This window comes from Crocodylus siamensis, chromosome 2 (genome assembly GCF_052110815.1).
Source record: "Crocodylus siamensis isolate JL-2025a chromosome 2, ASM5211081v1, whole genome shotgun sequence".
Taxonomy (NCBI): domain Eukaryota; kingdom Metazoa; phylum Chordata; order Crocodylia; family Crocodylidae; genus Crocodylus; species Crocodylus siamensis.
Window position 1 is genome coordinate 266,108,230 of NC_143396.1, and position 21,740 is coordinate 266,129,969.

Sequence of the window (21,740 nt, forward strand, 5' to 3'; positions counted from 1 at the left end):
TTTATTTAGTACCTCATATTGGAGGTACTAAATTTAATGCGCATTAGAAAAAGTGTATTAATGCACATGTAGATGTACCCTGTAAGTATTACCTTTTTCTTCCTTATGGCATATGCTCTGACGCATGTTCAAATTGAGCACATTTTGTCCATCTAACAGGATGCAAATATGTGACTGGTATTGTCACACTTTGTTCTTTGTGCAGTATCTTTTCACTTTCATTTGGTTAAAGCCATATTCTGCATAGGCTGCATTTTGTTTCCATTACATAGCTGCAGTATGGTGACCCAAGCTGTGGAGAGAGAAGTTCAGGGAAGGACAGCTATGCATGTTCACATACAATTTCTTTATTTTTAATGGACACAGTGGGTTGCTTTTTTAAAATTACTTTTCCAGTCACTGCTACAAAGGTTGTCCTGCAGTTCTTCAGCCTCAGACCAGGCAACAATGGCAATATCTCAGACACTATTACCAAATAATGACATGTTATTGGTGACCTACTCCATGAAGATCAAGCCAATGATTTTCAGAGAGATTTGTTCCAATTACATAGTCATAAAGCCTAAGGAGTGTCCGACTTATCCTCTGAGCTCAGCCCATTTTGGCTGGTAAAAATCACGAGGCTCAATGAATTCATCAGTGTCCTGACTGTACCAAACAAAGCAGACAAGCAGATTCTGAAAAGGGTGGCATTTGAGGTCAAATATCTCTACGTCTCCCTGTTCCCAGCTAATTACTGAGAAGGTCGTGTATGCCCATAGCAGCACATTCTTTCTTCCAATTTCCAAGTTTCTTCATAATCAGGTTCCAAACCAGACAACTCAGATACCCATCTCGGCTACCACACAGACAAAAAGTCTGTTTTGGTTAGATCAGTCTGTGGCCTTCTGTACCACTGAGCATTCAATGCAGATGGCATTCACATGATACATACTTCTGTTCTGTAGACTGAAACCACTTCAAATCCACTTGCTCCCCTCACTTAGATCCCCGAAGGTTGTAGAGGGCATCAGCTACTTATCTCACCCCATCTTACTCTCATCCATAGCCTCACTGCATGGACACCTCCTCCCTCCCCCCTCAAAACCACCAAAAAACCCATGCTTTGCCAGCAGCAGCACATTACATTGACCCAGCTCCACAGTATCTATATAGACTGGATGCTTCAGTAGGCTTTTTGGAACTTTTATCTAAAGCTGACTCAACTATTAGACAGAAGTGCCAAAAAAGCCCCACTAAAGCACCTGATCTACACCAGATGTGGGGAAAGTCAGGTACAACTAATGTTCTGCCTCTTCCGGGCATTCACTAGGCTCAGCGTGGGAGTGCACCAAATTTAAAGTGCCAGGGGTTGGGTTTTTTTCCATTTCCAGGAATCTGGGTTTTGTGTTTCCCATGGAAAAATGGAAAAAACGCATGGATTTCCCCTTTTACCAGAAAAAATGTTTCTCTGTTAAAAATTAAAAATCCACATGTGGATTTTGCACTTTTGCAAAGAGCTCGCTGAAGGCTGGCACTGATCCAGCCTGCAAGGGGCTGGGGGAAGTGAGAAGAGGGCAGTCAGGCAGAGGCACCATGTGCATGTATGTATGTGTATACTCAACTATACATCTTCTCCACTGGTGCAGGTTCTACAATCACAAGTCATAATACCTGCGGATAAAGAGGAGCTGAGACAAATTCAGTCCAAAGAAAACAGCAGCAGAGATAGTAAGAAAGGGAATTCCTTCAAAGAACAAATATACTCCCTTTTCACATGACAACGAATTAGGGGAATTGCAAAGCTTTGCCATCACACTACTCCTCACTAGCCTGCCCTAGGGGATAGACTGCTGCATCTTCACAGCCAGAGGCTGTTTTTGTTCTCTTTTATCACTGGTATTTTCTCCCTCCTATAGCTGGGCCAGCATATGGCAGAGATACACTTAGGCAATAAAAAGTGATGTTATCATGTTATATTGGCACTCCCATGAGTTCAGCTAGCTGTCTGCTAATTTTAAATCAAATTCAAAATCCTGGTTTGAAACTAAAACCAGGTTAGAAGTAGCCATCCCAGATGGTGCTTTATCTTCCAGGACCCACTAAAATGACAGCACTTCATGGGGCTGGACAAATCAAGAAAAGACACTAATACTTCCCAATACATTTTTACATTTAATTTCGTCTCAAAATAACTATATATTTTGCCATTCCACCATGTCTTCCCAGTCCTTCTTGCCCCAGGTATCTGGGATACAGTTCTTACTAGCTGGAAGGCCAGCTGAGAAAATTCTTGCCCAAGGAAGTCATGAGGCCCTAGACTCTTTTGAGATCTAAAAGACTCCCATCGTTTCAGTTAAGCCTTCCCCAAGTAACAACTTCCTAATCTCCCTCTCTCTGATCTCCACAGCCTTGAAACTAGGCAGAAAATATTACCTTTGTCATTTTTTACATAACCATGTGCAGCACTTAATGCCAAGGTGGCAGATGTCTCAGAAACATGCCAGAGGATGGTAAAAATGTAGCAGTGATGCCTCTACTTCCTGATGCTTTTAGGTAAAAAAAAAAATAAAACTTTAACTGGGAAGGATGCAAATGAATCATATCAGCTCCTTTTGTACCATCCAAACTAAAAACTACTCAGATCTTTGTCACCTTCATGTTTTCAAATGCATGCAGACCTCCTGAAGTGATATCTTTCTACATTACATGAGGAAGAGTGAGAGCAAATGTTTCCACACTACTATATAATAAAGGGATGAAGAGCTCCGACTTAGTCTCCTTGTAGAGGCTGTCAAATGAAGGGTGCTGTGAGTATTAACTGGTTTCCAAACATATGGCCAACAAAGCACACAGATTAAAAATTAAAGTCTCAGTGGGCACATCTACACGGAGACACTACATCGCTGTAGTGATGAGCTATGGTGACATAGCCTTGGTGGGCATGAACTGCGACATTGACCCTACTGCACTGTAGCAATGAGCTACATTGCAATGAGCTCATTGCTACAGTGCAGTAGGGTCAAAAACGTGCACCACCAGGACTGCACAGTAACAGCAGTTACTGCCTAATCATTCAATACTTGCTAAAGCAGTAGGGTTCAGCTAGGCTGACAGTTTGCTGGCCCAGTGCTGAAACTTGCAGGACAGTTCAAAGCCAAGAAAGTAACAACTGTACAGTCAGGCACATGGGTAGATGTGCCCAGAGTGTCTAAAAACAACATCCAAATGGGTTTATTCTCAGAACTCAACCGCATCAGTACTGCTGGGACACAAGATCAACATTTGCCTGATGGCTCACTAAGTTCTAGTCTGCACACTGGGAGCCAGAACTGCAGATAATCTTTCCTATTTTGAACCTCCCAAGCCTTTCTTGGTTTTGAACCATCTTGCGGATCCAGCACTGGGCCAGCAAACCACCAACCTAGCTGAAACCTACTGCAGTGGTTTTCATACTTTTTTTATTTGAAAACCCCTAAACATTTTTGAATGGAGGTGCAGACCCCTCTGAATTGTAAGTGTGGGATTCATATGCTTTTGATTGATCATAGTCATCTTTCAAGGACCCTTTGGACATAGCATGTAGACCCCCAGAGGTCCAGGGACCACATGTTGAAAACAACTGCCCTATGCCTGTAAAAGCTATGCATTATGTTTGGTGAGGAACAGGAACTGTTAAGCAAGACACTTGCTCAATTGCAATGCCAATGCCTGGAACACTCTTTGATTCAGTTACAATAGGGCTGTACTGCAGGTGAAATCAAAGAAAGTTTTGGAAAAAGTAGATTCCTCCCCACCCCCCTTTTTAAAATTTGGCAGTTTTTTTCTCATACCAGAAGTAAATCCCTTTGTTATGGGTTTGAAGAAAACACTTTGTGTAAGAGACATGAGATCCCAGTTCTCAGAATGACCTCAGGCCCAAAGGAATTCAGAGCATCATGTAGAAGGGATTCATTCCTTCATTTTGCTGTACAAATTGACAGCTGGAACTCATACTGCTATTCCGGCTCTCCCCTCCCCTCTCCATTAACTGGAAAACAGCAGCATTACTGTGTTGAGGGGCTGCCTGCTCTTAGCCCCAGAGCGAGAGAAGAGTTTGCCATTGCTGGGAATTTATAAATGGACTAAAAGTTATTGCAAGTGAAAACACACTGGGCACGTTCATCAATGCACCTTTGCTACTGTGCATTAAATCTAGTGCCTCTAACAGTTTCATAGTTTGTAGGGTCGGAAGGGACCTGAGCAGATCATCTAGTCTGACCCCCTGCCATGGCAGGAAAGAATACTGGGGTCAAATGACCCCAGCAAGATGTTCATCTAACCTCCTCTTAAACACCCCCAGGGTAGGAGCCTGCACCACTTCTCTTGGAAGCTGGTTCCAGATCCTAGCCGCCCTGACTGTGAAGTAGCGCCTCCTGATATCTAACCTAAATCTACCCTCTGCCAGCTTGTGACCGTTATTCCTGGTCACTCCTGGCGGTGCTCGGGGAAACAGTGACTCCCCCAATGCCTGCTGATCCCCCCGACTAATTTATAACAGGCCACAAGATCCCCCCTCAGCCTTCTCTTTCGGAGGCTAAACAGGTTCGGGTCCCGCAGCCTGTCCTCATAGGGCCTGCCCTGTTGTCCCCTGATCATACGAGTGGCCCTCCTCTGGACCCTCTCCATGCTGTCCACATCCCTCTTGAAGTGCGGCGCCCAGAATTGGACGCAGTACTCCAGCTGCGGCCTGACCAGTGCCGCATAGAGGGGGAGGATCACCTCCTTGGACCTGCTCGAGATGAGGTACTGGTACTAGATAAAGGCACAGTAGCTGTGCCAATGCACAGTAGTAACGGTGAACATAATTTTGTGACGCTTAATGAACAGTAGACTAATTCTATTGTGCATTAGCATGGTTTTTGCCATGACATGCTAATGTGCAGTAGAACAGTCCATTGCATATTAAGATGCCTTGTATAGACATGCCCACTATGTATAAACCACATACCCTGCAATTGGACAAGGTCTAGATGACAAGAGACCCTTTGTCATGTGAACTTGGATGAAAGAGCAGATGCAAATCACTGATGGAACCTTCAATGTTCTAACATCTGGCATCCAAAAGGACAAAGAAAGGTAGGTGAAATAACAAACTGGCCCAAAGTTTCAATGATGGTTTCTTGAATTTGGACATTTATACCTATACTTCAACACCTAAATAGGTGTCCCACTTTGTAGAAGTGATGCGTATCCACTGCTTCAGAAACATGGGTACTCAACAACACTTTTAAAAGAATCAGGCTACTTCTTTAAGTACCTACTTCTAGCCCCACAAACACGTCTATTGAACAACAGATATATTATTATTTATGACAGCAACATCTAAAAATATTTATAAATCAGGAGTCGCCAACCTGTGACATATGCCACAAAGTGGCATGGGTAGCCTGTGTGTGTGGCATGTCGGGAAAGAGACAAGCAGTGCAGTGACGGACAGGACAGGGAGCAGAAAACAGAACATGGATCAGGCAGGGGATGGAGATTGGAATGGCGCTCGGGAAGAGTTCAAGGCTAATTTGTGGCACACCTGACAATAAAGGTAGGCCCCCACCGATTTAGATCATTTCAGGCTGCCTTTTGTCAGGCAGTACACAGATATCCAACAAGTAGAAAGCTCCTACCCTATAGAACAAATTTAGCATATAAATACGTAAGTTGGACAAATGGAGGGAAGGAAAAACAGAGTCATTTGGAAAGTAAATGAAATGCCTAAGATCACATAATGTGATCAATGGCAATGGTTAACGACAGATCTCCATGAAGAATCTAGACTGCCCATTCTGAAATCCAGTACTTTACCTGTTAAATTGCAAATGTCTCATGTTTCTGGTCATAAAAGAACCATGCAACTATGCAAGAGATACTTTGCTAGCTAAGCCAAAGGAAGATCTAATTTCACGGTGAAAAAAGAATGGAGCATAACATAGTCGCTTGTATTCCTAAAAGGGCAGAAAACAGCACTCAGAGCAACAGCATCACGTAATTCCAAAACAATGGAACATAAATGGTTTGAATTATGTCCGGGGCTGCAAATGTCATAGTTAAATGGTTTTATATTGTTTACAGTATCTGTAGGGAGTAGCTCCTGGACTTCAAAAGACAACTGTTAAGTGGGAGCGAAACTTAAGAACAACAGCTTATGTCACAAATGAATTCTCCCTCTGTCTCTCAAAGGCAACATCAAGAGAAAATTCACCTCACATTTAAAGCTTTTCTAATAATTTGTTTTTAGGAAAAAAAAATAAGATTTTCCTATTATAAAATCACATGGAATCAGTTAATCGATCAAAAAAACTGTCCAAAAATATCTGCAGGTCTAATGACTGCCCTGAGACTAACTAAATAGGGGAAAAGAAAAAAAAAAAAAAAAAAAAAACCAAAAAACCCCCAAGTAGTGCATTTCCACCATCTAAATCAAGTTAAAAGTAAGGAATATTTTTTTTTAATTCCTTCAGACTTTATGGGATGTTTTGCAATAAAAATAGAGGACTAAAAATGTGTAACTTTTAAATAAAGTTTCAACGTGCAAGAGAGATATTGTGGTTTCTAAATTAAATCATAAGACGACCACGTCACTCTGATTATCTGCTAACATCTTAACCATAAAAGCACGGGTAAGTCTCATCTCACAATGGAAGGTCATCAGTATGCCCGAGGGAACTCAAAAGATACCGTTCAAAGGGTCAAAGTTTAAAAGGGCAGACACAGCTGAGATCATAGAAAGCTCTGTTCAAAGTGGTTTCTTCATTAAAGCCTGTTCTTAATTTTTTCCAAACACCATTATTCTGGGGAGAACTTTCTCTCAGAATAATTTTTTACAGCTCCAAATTTTATAGCTCTAAGTGTTATACCAGCAAAACATTTTTGATAACTATTTTACTACTGATCTAAGTGTGCTAAGATTTAATACTTAATATTTAATACTAAGCTAAGTGTGCATCCTGTATGTGCTGTACGTATTATATTTTTCCAAGCTTTTGTTTATTTTAAAACAAGGATTTCAGAATGACTAGCTGTTCACAGAATTGGCACTGAAAATGAAAAGGGAATAGGCAAGGGGAAACCACAGCCCTTAACCTGACTATTTCTTCTAAAAAGAAAAAAAAGCCCCACATTTCATAGTGATAATGAGAAGCATTAGAAACATTTCCCACCTTTTGAGAGCACTACTTCTTCCTGAGTTGGAATCATGTCAATCCCTATGAATCTCTTGGATGAAACACCATTAATTAGTGCTATCACATTTAATGACACTCAGGGGTTCTGTAAGAAAATGGCGGGCATACTGGCCTGGGACTTGGGAGGCCCAAGTTCAGTTTCTTACCCTGCCATGGACTGTCCGTTTCACACAGGGCAAATCATACAGTTTTTTGTGGTTGTAAAAAGGAGATGGCAAATTTTAGCACCTCTTTAATGTATTCATCTTCCCCTACAGTACAAAGCATGATATGCTGAAACAGTCTGATAATGAAGTCCAGAAGAATAACCAAGAGAGACAGATTTTTAGGATTAGGCCCCATGATTTAATTTGAAAGCAAGTAGTTTTTAAATGTTTTTGCTGGACACACTGCAAGACTTTCAAAATGATTAGCATTTCTGTGGGCAACGCTCAAAATTTTTCTGAAAATTGCGCTCATTTAAAAAGGTGCCAAGATGAGTGCCCCAAAATTAAGACATTCACAGCAAACCATACAGCCTATTCTGAAAATCTGGGCTTTTCTAATTGAGGGACTCTAATTACTAATTGAGGGACCCCCTTACCAGTGCTCTGCTGGGCAAACAGGAACAGATCAACACCAGACTTGCAGGACTAACTAAAAGCAAACAGAACCACCAGGACACAACAACCAGTTACCAAGAGGAGATCTCAGCACCCAGCCATGAAGCCTATCACAAATACTTTCACTCCTTAAAAGAAGCAAAAAAAAGGTCTCTAAACATACTCAGATGTTCCAAGCACCACCTGACAATCCACAGTAATATTTTCAATCTATCTAACCACATCCTCAGCCCAGCTCAGGTGTCTATACTATTCTGTGCTCTTTCTTTCTGCCCCACTACAGAAGGTGCAGCTGTACTGAGACCTCAAGGCTCTTTCCCAGCACCTAAAACTAAAACAATATTTCCATGACTAGGGGCATTTTTATATGCGAGACCTCAAGCCATGCTAATGAAAAGGGCCCGGCGCTGCTTCACCACCAGATATAATTAGTGGTGCAGCACGCATCAGCGCTGCAAAAATGGCAGCAATGTATTTTGAACTAAAGTACATTGAACGTGTTTTATTTCAAAGTGCACGGCTGCCATTTTCTCAGCACTGATGCATGCTGTGCCACTGACATGCAAAGCTGCCAACGCTGTGCCACTGACATGCCCATGACATACAAGGCTGCCAACCCATGTCAATTTACATGCTCAAGCAGACTTGATTAAGTCTGTTTCCAACGCACTGGATTTCCCGAGCAGACTCCCCACACATGTAAGCACCCAAGTAGTCAGACAATGATTGCCCACCACAGACCTGAACCACACACTACACAGGAAAGACAGCTCCTAGACTCCATCGGAGGGCTGCAGCTTCACTCTGGGCCTGTACACGAATTGCTTCCACCTCTGCACCCACTCATGCATTGTTGTTTTTTGACAATCTACATGTTACAACCTGAGACCTCAGGAATGGAAAGCCACACTCAGCCTTAACAACACTGCATATCACCAAATAACACTGATATCACCATACAGGAGGCTGATGAAGGGGGTGCCACTGTTGTCATGAACAAAACATTACACATACAGGAGACTGAGACAACTTTCCAACATGGAGTTCTACAAATTCTTGACCAAGGACCCCATGGCACAATAATACCACAAGGAAACGGATAAAATCTCAAAGAACCTACTGCTGGAAACATGAAAGAGGATTACTGCTTCCACCTTCCACTAGCCCAGGCCAGGCAACTTTTACTTACTATCCAAGATCTGCAAACCTGGCAACCTATGGTATTACATTCTCTCCAAAGTTGGTACCATCACAGACAGAGTTTCTGGCTACACCAACTCAATCCTATTTCCATATGCTACAGGAGCTGCCAGCTATTTGAAAGGTGCCATAGATTTCCTAAAGTAACTAGTTTCCTGTGACAAGTTTCCAGCTAACATCATATTACCTACTATGGATACTACATCTCTGTACACCAACATCCCTCATGAGGACAGATTACAAACCATAAAGAACATTATCTGCAACAAGGACACTGCTTCTGTTTCTGTCACACACTTCCATTTTGTCCTCAAACAACTATTTCAGATTTGGGGACTCCCTATACCTACAAACAAATGGCACTGCCATAGGCACATGTATGGCACCCCAGCATCCCAATATATTTATGGCCTTGAAGTCCACTTCCTTTGCAGCTGCCCTCTTATCCCCTTAAGGTACATGGATGACATCAGATGGATACACAAGAATGGATACATTTCTAGAGAAATTCCACCAGGACTAAATTTCTATGCATCCATCAAGCTGGCTCTGGAATACTCCTCCCAGCAAATTCATTTCTTGTATGCCATTGTGAAAGTTTACAATTGCCTTTCTATCACATTGTGTTGGAAACCAAAGACATTTTTACATGTGGTCCGATGTCGGGCCAGGTCCTTTTAATTAGTGAGCCACACTAGTTAAAAGTGCCTATGTGTCATGTATCGGCAGCGGTGGGGCGCTTTGAACTAAAGCACATTGAACATGTTTTATTTCAAAGCACATCTACCATTTTCTCAGCGCAGGGATGCACTGTGCCGCTGACGCGTGAGGCTGCCAGAGTGCGGCAATTTACATGCTCAAGCAGACTCAATTAAGTCCACTCAGATGCACTGGATTTCCAGCACATTGGAGCAGGCTCCCTGCATGTGTTTAAGTGCCTTAACAGACTGCTACAGCTACTTCCATGCCAGCTGCTTTCATCCTAGCTACACCACTAGATCCACTGTCTACAACCAAACCCTATGTTACAACCATACCTGCTCTGATCCCACCAACTAGGATGCACACCTTAAAAGATCCGGAGCAGGGATTTTTACAATTATAATACAAATCTGAAAATTGTAGCCATTCAGATCAGAGCCAGACTCAGGCCCCGCTCTGATCTGCTACAATACCAACCCCAGGGCAAGGGCAAATAAATCCCTTCGGCTGTCTCTTACAGTCCCCAACCTGAACACTTCAGGCACATCATTCATGACTTCCAACCCCTCCTGTGAAAATGGTGATCATCTCAAGGTAGCCAGAGGGGACAAACCTGTGTTGGCTTACAGGCAGTCCTGCAACCTCAAATAGCACTACTCTAGCAACACACCATGCGAGTCCTATTCTCACCAAGGCACTCGGCCCGCCTACAGGGGCTGCTCATTAAGCCGGGTGGGCAGAGTGGGTGGAAAGCAGCTGGGAGCTAGAGCCAGAGCTGAAGCTTCCTGTCTGCCCACACAGAGCAGTGCGGTGCAGAGCAGCATGGCAGGGACAGGAGCAGAAGCAGTGGCAGCAGCAGCTGGAGGTAAGGGAAGCATAACAGCCTCAGCCAGAGCTCAGCCTGGCCTGACAACATGGTTCCAGCTGCAAGTCCAAGGACCACATAGCACGGCATGGCGACAGCCCTGCCTGGCCCCATCCCCTCTGCCACACCGCGCGAGTCTCGGCACTGCAGTGGGGAGCTGTGTGCTACCAGAATGGTGTGGCTCCATGCTGTACCATGCGGTTCCCAGCTGCAAGGCCGAGACCCGCGCAGCACAGCACAGAGCCAGCCCAGCCTGGCTGATCCTAGCTATGGTGCGCAGTTCCCTGCTGCAAAACCAGGACCCACATGATGCGACACAGAGGAGCTGGACCGGGCTAGCTCTGTGCCACACTGCATGGGTGCCAGTCTTGTGGCTGGGAACCGTGTACCACAGCCAGGATGGACTGGGCTGGGCCAAGTTTGTTCCATGCCAACCTTTGCAGTCCCCAGTCATGCAACCAGAACTACATTGTGCTGGGCTGGCTCTGTACTGTGCCATACAGGTCCCAACCTTGCAGCTAGGAACTGTGTGCTGCATCTGAGATGGAACAGGCAGGTCCTGGCTCCCTACCTCCCACCATACCCCCAACACACACCCACACCCACCCACCCCTAGCCCAACCACATACCCTGCACCCATACCCCTCCATACCCACCCCCCCACTCACCATACCCACACCCACTCCTCAAATCACACAGCCCCCATATATACCCCTTTAACCCTCCCTACACACCATATACAAGAGTAAGAGTATATTTTGAGCTATTATGCAATCATCTCTAGATACACTACACAAAACACAAATTGGGACAAAAATATTTTTTTAAAATAAATTAAGTTATAGTGGCTGTTTGATTTTTTTTTAGTGTATGATTTTTTTTTCCTGTTTCAAGATGGCACCCTCCCCCACCAGAGTACTTTCAGGGCAAGAGGTCCTAAGTAGGGACCACTTCAGCCACCTCCCTGCTGGGCCTCCCTCGGGCCCCGGGAGAGACACCCCTGGGCCAGGGGTTAGCGAGGAGTTAGTTAGGGTACTTCTGGAGAGGCTGGACGTGTTCAAGTCCGCTGGTCCGGACGATCTTCACCCTAGGGTTCTACAGGAACTGGCCGAGGTCATTGCGGGACACCTGGCGCGGCTCTATGAGCACTCGTGGTGCTCTAGTGAGGTGCCGGAGGACTGGAAGAGGGCCAATGTGGTCCCTATCTTCAAAAAGGGGGAAAAAAGAGGACCCGGGAAATTACAGGCCAGTTAGTCTTACCTCAATCCCGGGTAAGCTCTTTGAAAAAATTCTCCTGGCACACATCCAGGAGGGCCTTGCGGGGCAATGCATGCTCAGGGGCAACCAACATGGGTTCATCAGTGGCAGGTCTTGTCAGACCAACCTGGTGGCCTTTTACGATCAGGTCACCAAATCATTAGACGCAGGGGTTGCTGTGGATGTAGTCTTTCTGGACTTCCGGAAGGCTTTCGACACTGTCTCTCACCCTGTCCTCATCAAAAAGCTGGGAGACTGTGGTGTCGATGCCCACACGGTCAAATGGGTCGCCAACTGGTTGGAGGGCCGCACCCAGAGGGTGGTAGTGGATGGGTTCTTCTCGACCTGGAAGGACGTGGGCAGTGGGGTTCCGCAGGGCTCGGTCCTCGGGCCCGCACTGTTCAACATCTTCATCAGTGACTTGGATGAGGGGGTAGAAAGCACCCTGTTCAAGTTTGCTGATGACACTAAGATGTGGGGGGATGTGGGCGCACTAGAAGGGTGCAATAGGCTACAAGCTGACCTTGACAGGTTGCAACGGTGGGCGGATGAGAATAGGATGGGGTTTAACACTGATAAGTGCAAGGTGTTGCACATGGGGAGGAAGAACCGGCACCACACTTACAGGTTGGGGAACTCCCCTCTTGCCAGCACGGAGACGGAAAAGGATCTTGGAGTCGTCATTGACTCCACGATGAACATGGGCCGGCAGTGTGGGGAGGCAGTCAAGAAGGCCAGCCGTACCCTGTCATGCATCCACAGATGCATCTCGAGCAGGTCCAGGGGGGTGATCCTCCCCCTCTATGCGGCACTGGTCAGGCCGCAGCTGGAGTACTGCGTCCAGTTCTGGGCGCCACACTTCAAGAGGGACGTGGACGATATGGAAAGAGTCCAGAGGAGGGCCACTCGTATGATCAGGGGTCAGCAGGGCAGGCCTTATGAGGAGAGGCTACGGGACCTGAACCTGTTTAGCCTCCACAAGAGAAGGTTAAGGGGGGACCTTGTGGCCTGCTACAAACTGGTCAGGGGGGATCAGCAGGTATTGGGGGAGTCCCTGTTCCCCCGTGTGCTGCCAGGAGTGACCAGGAATAACGGTCACAAGCTGGCGGAGGGTAGGTTTAGATTAGATATTAGGAGGCGCTACTTCACAGTCAGGGCGGCTAGGGCCTGGAACCGGCTTCCAGGGGAAGTGGTGCAGGCTCCTAGCCTGGGGATTTTTAAAAGGAAGTTAGATGAGCACCTTGCCGGGGTCATCTGACCCCGGTGCTCTTTCCTGCCAAGGCAGGGGGTCGGACTAGATGATCTACCTAGGTCCCTTCCGACTCTAGCTACTATGAAACTATAGGAAGAACTTTTGGTGATAAGAGTCAGGGGTTAGGGGCAGGACTTCTGGTCCCAAGATCGCAACCAGGAGGTAGGGCAGCTGTCAGGGGGTAGCGTTAGCCATGTGGTCCTTGACAGCTCACCAAAACTTATTAAGTGGCCCTCCAACCAAAATAATTGCCCGCCCCTGACCTAAAGTATGGGTATATAGCATGTGCATAGATTCTTTATGAAATGGACTTCCTTAAGGATATTTGTAGCTACACTTTCTACATTTCTTATGTTCACTTCAGAAGAGGAAAACTGTTCAAGTATGAGTTTGGCTAAGTACTGGAACAAGCTACCTAGAGAAACTACAGAATCTCCAGTCTTTGGAAATTTAAGAGCAGGTTAGACTTCAAGTGTCAAACATATGATCTATGGAGTCTCTCCATCTGGCCAATTGGGCTACTGCCAGGCTACCAGAAATTGAAGGATGTGTCCTGCTTCCGCAGGCAGTGCCTTTTGGCCTTGCTAATATGGTCATTGCCAGGAAGTCTGATTCACTGCAGCTGCCCTTGAATCTTTGTTGCACCCCCAGGCCTCTGCCATTGCAGGGCTCCCCATCTCTAAGCCTACTGCTACCCCCAGAGCCACTGCCAGTGCAGTCACCATGGCAGCCACCCCCATGCCCCAGGCTGGATCCAATCCATGAAGAACACTTCAGTCCAGAACAAGCCCATGGCCCCAGGCAAGTCTGATAGGCTTAGGTGGTTTAGACAGGGATGATCCTGTCTTGGGAAGTGTGTTGGAGTAGGGGACTTCCAGATGTCTCTTCCACCCCTATTATTCCAACTCTGTGTTCACAAAATTGGACTATACCACCCATCATGGTACATCCCGTGGTGCAACAGGACATCTTTAACTGAAGAATCCACTAGTTGTAGTCAAATATTAAGATGACTTCCATTTTAAAGAATCCAGTCTATAGAAGATGGAAGTGTTACAACAGCCACGTTATTTACGGATACACCTGTTTGACTTTGAGCTGTGCCTTCTAGACAACCCCATTAAAAAAGGGTTTCAGATGCAGATTAAGCTTTACTGACCGATACATTTGTGGACCCCCAACTCACTCCTTATAAGCCAATATATCTAGGAATAAAGCTGTATGCACTGAGAAAGCCTGTACCGATACAAAATTAAGAGGCCATCTGCTTAAGGAAAGTTCACCGTGAACACAAACAGGAAGATCCAGTCTCTATGTTGTTTGCCTAGAGGCCCAGTTTAGGAGTGCACACGGGCATGTGCGCACACACACACACAAGGATGAGAGAAACTGGGAGGGAGATTGCTGTTCTTTCTTTTCTTTTTACATGTTTGGGAGACTCTCAAGGACCAGGCTGAAGGGGCCAGACAGACGAGTAGAAGCCACATAGACACACATCCCCAGGCATAAAAATACAAATATAGCCCTGGGGGAAGTTTGACCTAGAAATCAAAACAGTAACAGAACTACACAGACATTACAACTAGCTAAATAATCACACTGGAACACATTTTAATAGGAAGCAGTTTTTTCCCCCCCACCATGAAAAAAAACGATTCTTGGAACAGCTGCTTTTAGAACATGCAAAGGCTACTCAGGTTAAATGCAGGAACTGGTTCAAGAATTATCTGTTGTTTACTCACTAAATATTAATAACCATAAGAAAACTATAGCTCATCATTCTCATTGAAGGCAGGATAAAACTTTTTCTTTTTTTTTTTTTTGTTTTAATCAACTGTGAGAGCTATTTAGAAGGGACCTAAAGAAAAAAGCTCAAGAAACTAAAATCCTTGGAATCAGTATTTCATTATATCAGGTTACATGGCAAAAATAAAAGGAGAAAGGTAACAAATTAAAAGAATCATCTGAGCCCCAAAAGCATTCTTTCTAAGCATGGAAATACAATTCAAATGGTGACAATAAAAAGAAAAACAAGCACATCTATTGTAGGTAAGTAGCCAACACCAGAATTGCATCTGTCTCCATCTCTAGCAACAACATGTGCAGAAAGTTTCCAAGATTCCTCAAATAAAACTGTCTCCATTTACAGCTTGGTTGTTTTTAGGCCCTCCAGGAACTTTTTCTCCTTTAATAATCCCTTCCTAAATCCAGGCCTCAGCATTCCCATGATCAGCTGTCAGACTGTGCAGAGTAATTTCAATTTACTGATGTATATAAAAAGACAATGGTTTCCTGGAGATTTTTCCCATGCTACAGTGTAATAAATCTGTTCCCTATTAAACTTGCACCTTAAGTTTAACTAGGCTGAACCCCAAGTCTCAGGCATTTGTAAACAAAAATCCTGGACCTCAGAATACAACCGTGTGACAAAGGAATGTGTCAAGTGTTTGGGCTTCTATGACTCATTGAATGCAAGGGGCCTACCCACCAGGAATGCTTTCATGAACCTAGCTTCCTTGAATCCCATGTGCTTTCCTCTACCAACCCATACTATTAAGCGCATATTTTTCAGGGGTGAAAGTTGCTTGCCTACCTTGCATGTAGGCCTCTATCTGACGAATAAGCTCATAAGATTTGGATCGGTCCAGCAGTGTCCGGATAGCAGGAAGGGGGTCCAAGATAATGGTTTCAGGGTGAGCATCAATATACTCCTGAAAAACAATAAGAGGGTTAAAGCTGCTGCCAGATTACCTGTAGAGCACAAAAAGTAGAAATTTAAGGGGAAAGAGCATAAGACAGAGAAAGGTTTAAAACCCTATTCAATCAGTTGCTAGCTCCTCTCCAAGAAAAAGCCAACAGGCTGCCTTTATTGTTCCAGAGAAAGCCTAGACTTTCTGGTCACTGGAATGCATATATTATGGCAGACAGTATTTAGGACAGCAACATCCTAGCATATATTCACCACCAGTGCTGTAACATGCTCCACAACCACATCAGCACAGCAGTGTACCAGTGGCAAAGCACCACAACAGCAGCTGTGAGAGTTGCCAGGAATAACCATTAGAAAAAGAGAACGATGACATGCTGTTGTACTGAGGTCAGCCTTGTAATTGCATCAAGTGAGTTTAAACAGAATATGCGCATCAATATGCTTTGAAGAGAAGTTCAGAACTAATACGGGTTTTTTAACATTATTTTTATTATTATCCTCAAGCTGTGCTGACTGCCCAAGTTAGGAACCAAACGATAAGAACAGAACAGAAAACAAGTTGGCAGGCGATCATGCTGCTTCACTGAGACATGGTAGAGTTTTCAGAGTGCTAGTTGTAGGCATCCATCTTGTTACATCTCTGCAGAAAAGCTCTTCAGACCCTTGCTATGGGAGGCCACCCAACCAGGTCCCACAAATGCAGAACAATTTAGAAACAGACAAGATGTTCCCAGAATAAAGTTGCCTTCATTCTTCAATGCCATTTCCAAGTCAGTCCTAGCTTAACTTCTGTTCATTTCTCCAAATCTATTTACATAGTACATGTTCCAATAATTTCTGTTTTTCCTTATGTACTATACTAGAAGTGGTACTCAGGACACCACAAGGTAGTGCTGAGGACAGTGCTGGATACTTGGGTGGGGGTGGGGGGGTTGGAAATGAAGACATGCGATTCCCAACATGTGACTTGGCTCCAAATATGGAGAGGGCAAGTTGTTTTTTGGCACCAACAAGTCTTTTCCTGCTGCTGAATGAATATATGTAATTCACTGCTTGCTGCAGAGGGATTATTCTTCAGAACTGAAGAGGAGCCAGGGGTAGTTTAGCAGCTCTGTTGCATTGCTCAGATCACACAGATGGCTTTCCTTCACAGGCCCTTGACATGCTATGTGGCACCACATGCTCTTACATATTTAATACCTCTCTTAGAATTACCAAACAAATTACTCAGAGGGGTGTATGTTACACTGCACAAGTCTTTACCACCACCCAAAAAAAGAAAGGCACTGGGCCAGCTCCACAGTGAGGTCGCAAGCAGTCAAACTTAAACAGCTGCCACATGCTACCCCTGCAGATGCTGTCCCTGGCTACAAGGCTCCTCTCCAAATGAAAGCTGGGCTCCAAGATTTCACTCTGAGCAGATAAGCATGAAACAGGTAAAAAGCTCTTTTCTCCTGACCACAAAAGTGTCAGAGACTAGCTGAAAGAATGAACTCCCCTGACATCACCTACTACACTAGGGGAAGGTACGATGCAGTTGGTTAGATTCTCTCAAACGCTGCAGAGAGAAAAAGCCACATTCACTCTTTTAAAGAGCATAAAATAGGTTGAGACGTCTGAAAACATGCCCCACAGAATTTTCAAATACAAGTTAAATGCTGGTCCCTGCAGGTGTATTGTTCACAAAGGCCTTTTCCAAAGGAAGGACAGACAGTTCAATGGTTGGCCCAAGACTTAGGAGACTGGTTTCAGTTCTCTGCTCTGCCATGTACTTCCTGTGGGACCCTGGCCAGGTTATGTAGTTTCTCTGTGCCTCAGTTTCCTGTCTGTAAGACAGAGATAGTAGCAATCCCCTACTTCAGAAAGGCACTATATAAAGGATAAATCCAGTACACATAACTGAATTACAGCATGGGAGTCACATACATACGCAAGATAAATAGACCGAGCAAGGCAGGAATCTGAAATTTGACACAACCACCATCTGTATTATGGCTTGATAGCTCTATAAAACAACAGCAGTCATCTTGAAGATTTCCTGGAGTGTGTATTAACTCTTTGTTTACTCTGTGGTAACCACTTCACAGTTCTCACTCTCCAAATCTCTACTAGCTGCTTTACTGCATCAAATTCAAACTCATCAGGACACACCGCAGATTTGGTTTACCCTTCTGCCCACTCATCCCACTCCCAACCTCGTATCATCTTTCACTTCGACCCTTACACTCAGACCAGCCTCCGATGTTGTAAAACATCTCTCCTTGTTCTCTTCTGATCCTTCCGTAAAGCACCAGCTTTCATGAAGCACTCTGATGCTCAACAACAGTCTCTTTACCTTCTTGTAGTTAACATTACTTTCTGTATTGTTCTGGCCCAGGCTACACTTTGCATTTCCAGAGTTGGGGACTTATATTCTCTTTGGTACCCCATTGTATGCTGTATGGTGCTCTGTTCCTAACAAAAATTATAAAAATATATTTAAAAAAATAAAATTAAAAAAAATTCACCCAATCACTGAGCAAGGGAATGGTACCAAGTCCATTCCACTGAAGGTAGGAGCTTGAAAGAGAAGCACTTCAAAGCTATTTTCCAGTAGCCAGCTCTTCATCTTCCTGGTAGAAGGAAACACACCAGACTAACCACCCCTGCCAACTAGCAGGAAGATCAACATACCATGAAGGTAAAGTGCTATAAAAAAGCAACCCACCAGACATTAAGAAGCCCAATGTAAGTTATTCTAGGATTTCACAAAACAATGAGCTGACCTGATCTGCACACCATGGCAGCCAGATAAACAGCATCTTTGCACGCACACAAGTACCTGAGAGAGAGGCTTTATTTACCAAGGAACAGGAAATTCCTTGGCACCAAACTCACTTCAGGTACTCCTGCTGTCCTGCTCTTGTCCCTCAGGCAACCTGAAAGCCTCCGTGCATAGGAATGGTAAAATACAGAGGCTGCCAATGCAGAACAATGAAGGCATGCATTGCCTGTGTAAACAAAAGGACTTGGAACAGGAATAAGAGTCCTAGGAAGTTAACCTTTAACAATCACCAAAGGAAAATGTCATCTTCAGTGCATAAAGTAGAGCTCTCTTCTTCAAAATGTTCACAGGACAAAGGGCTGTGCCAAGTCACTATCATCTGCTCATGGCAAGTCCTCCATCCTTTGATAGGGAACGGCTGTATAAACTCCACTGAAGATGAACACCATCCTATGGCCAGATCAACAGAAATCCTAGAGGCTCAACAGCTCCCACATGCATGCGTTGGTGTTATTCCCCTAGTCTCTGCCATACCACTCCAGTCATGTGAGCATATACTCCTTCCCATCATCCACATTAAACCAGATCCCCCAGATATTCCCATATATTTGCAATGTGGGGTGGGGTGCAGAGAAACCCAAAAAGCTTTGTACTTATTTCATGGGAATAATACCGGTACTTCCAAAGACCATCTTGACCCCTTGGTGGGGATCACTGGATACAAGGGCAGCAGAACAACCACCTGCTATTGTAAGAGCATGTTCTGGTATATATGTAAGCAAGGGGAATATCTACTAAAATGGCTGAAACACGAGACAGGTGAGACAGAAGTTCTCTCCACATCCTATGAAACTTGCTTTTTCTCCTTATGTAAAATAAACACAAATCTGTTCACTACTAACCAGTTACTGAAGTGGAAGAATCCTGGTAGCATGCTGATGACTACAAACGTGAACTAGAAGAGAAGAGATGCGGGAAGGGGAAAGCAAAAACAGAGGCAGGTTGCAGCTTGGGGAGTTTAACTGGTCTGTTCAGCTCATCTTTACCCACCTCAATCAACTGACCTTCACGTTCCTTCTCTGGGCTTTACCAACTGTCTATTTCCAAGCACAGGCTCCAGTGGCCTGAGCAACAAGCTGGAGGAGGTTTAGGTTTTGTGACGATATTTGGGAAGGGAGCTGTCCCTGGGCTGCAGTTCAGTTTGACCCAGGCAACATGGATGTTTTCCTCTTTCTAATCTTTCACATAACAAAAGCAAACAAGAAGAAACAAGGACTTTTGAGCAGATCCTCCTTTGTTTAGATTTCCAGCCTGGCGGTTAGGAAAGCTCTGTGCCAGCTCTGCTGCTGGCAGAAGGCCAGCAATGAAACTGGAATTCAACGAGCAACTGAGGATTTCCAGTTTGAGATCTGGATGCATTGCAGAAAGTAAAGTCTTGTTTAGATGGATGTGTGTGACAGAGGAAGTGATGACCAGGGTGCCATTCACCTGAAAAAAATAGCTAGAAAAGCTGAAGGACAATTAAACCCTACAATGTCATTGTAAAAGACCTCAGTACATCCACCCTTGCAAATACCAGGATAAGTGCTAAGAAAGGCTAGATGAAAAACAACATAGATTATCTGAAATAATCCAACAGAGTTTTCAGATAACGTGGAATGGAGCGGTGGCAGCACAGGGTGGTGGGCAGAGGCAGCTACCACCACATGCAAACTTTCCCTTGCCCCCCCCGCATCTGACCAACCAGCTGGAAACTCCCGTTAATACAGTAATTCCAGTTGGTGAAATGCCGAATAACAGATTTTACTGTATTATGCTACATTTTAAATATATTTTCTATGCTAATAAAATATATACTAACAAGAGCAGGAATAAAATTTAGCATCTATACATAGGGGGTTTTTCATCTCTAAAACATCTCACCAGCATTAGCCTTTCTAATACCCCTGTTAAGTAGAGCTATATATTACAAGGGGTGGAGTTGGAGGGGAGAGGCAGATAGAAAGAGGCTAAAGAACCAACTAAAGCCACAGAGGAAGTTAGTATCGAGTAAAATATAGGAGGCCCCCCTGACTCCCAATGCTCAGGCTCTCTCACTTGGATATGCTACCTTCCATTTTCAACCTCACATATAAAGGTTTGTTTTGCTGTTTTAAGACGACTCCATTAACTCAACATTCAACTTTTTTTAACCTGCTATTGCCACATGAGATGAGTATAACAGAGAATGAAACATTTTGCCTATAATCCAAAGTGCTTTTGTCAACAATTCTGAATAACCTTTTCTCTGACTAGTCAGCACTTAATTCTGCAGACACATATGTGCATGACTATCTCATGATCAAGTGTGGGTCACTTTTACAACAGCATTAAACAGAAAAACAGTTTTTAAAAACAGGCAAATGTTTGTAAAACCACAACAGTTGACAAGCAAGACTTAGGGGCAAGTATAATGCTCAAAACTCATCTGAGCAGAGTTTGTTTTACTAGATTAATAAAGTTTAATATTTCACATTGCTGGTTCCCTCATTTTTCAATTCTACTTGTTTTCATAACTCCTGCAAAAGCAAAATTTATAAGTTACTGATATTCCAAGGATTTTGCTGTTGTATACTCTCACAAACAGAAGGTTGATTCTTAGGCGTGTGGGGGCTGCTGGGTACAGAGGGAATTTGAAAACAAAAAAACCCTCCACCATAATCTGCCCATCATCCATCATCACAGAAAGACCTGGTATTAATCTCCAGGAGGAAGTCCCTGGGCTGTCCATCCTTGAAAAGTGAGGTCTACGATGAAAGCAAATGCTCCAACAAGAATAGATATCTGGAAGACAGATGGAGCTTGTGGACCAAGAATAGCAGAACACCTGCTATTCCCCACAGATTTCCAGGTAGGAGAAAAAATAAATAAAAAAAGACTTAAATTTTTCACACGTAAAACAATCATTTAAAGCACATAGCAGAAGCCTCATGGTGGTGATGTAACTATTTTTTATTTTTATTTATTTATTTATTTTTTAAATACAGGGCTGGTGGAATGGAAGCTGTTCACAAAAAACAGCCCTGGATGACAAATGAACAAGCCTGCTAACTTTCCACCACACCAGCCATCATCTTTAATGTAACCGACTAGAAAGGAGTTCCGCTGAATGAAGTTACCCATCCAAGTCCCTTACAGCCACGGCAGGCT

General features: G+C 44.2%; 1 protein-coding gene across 3 annotated transcripts in view; it reads right to left on the minus strand.

Moving 5' to 3' along the window:
- The window catches only part of ITPK1 (inositol-tetrakisphosphate 1-kinase), a 230,712-nt gene that overhangs the window by 71,728 nt on the left and 137,244 nt on the right, over nt 1–21,740 (minus strand). For all 3 annotated transcript variants that reach the window (XM_090033903.1, XM_090033904.1, XM_090033905.1), the window contains one exon: nt 15,671–15,788. In XM_090033903.1, the coding sequence (XP_089890029.1) occupies nt 15,671–15,788 (118 nt within the window). The remainder of the gene's footprint in view (nt 1–15,670; nt 15,789–21,740) is intronic.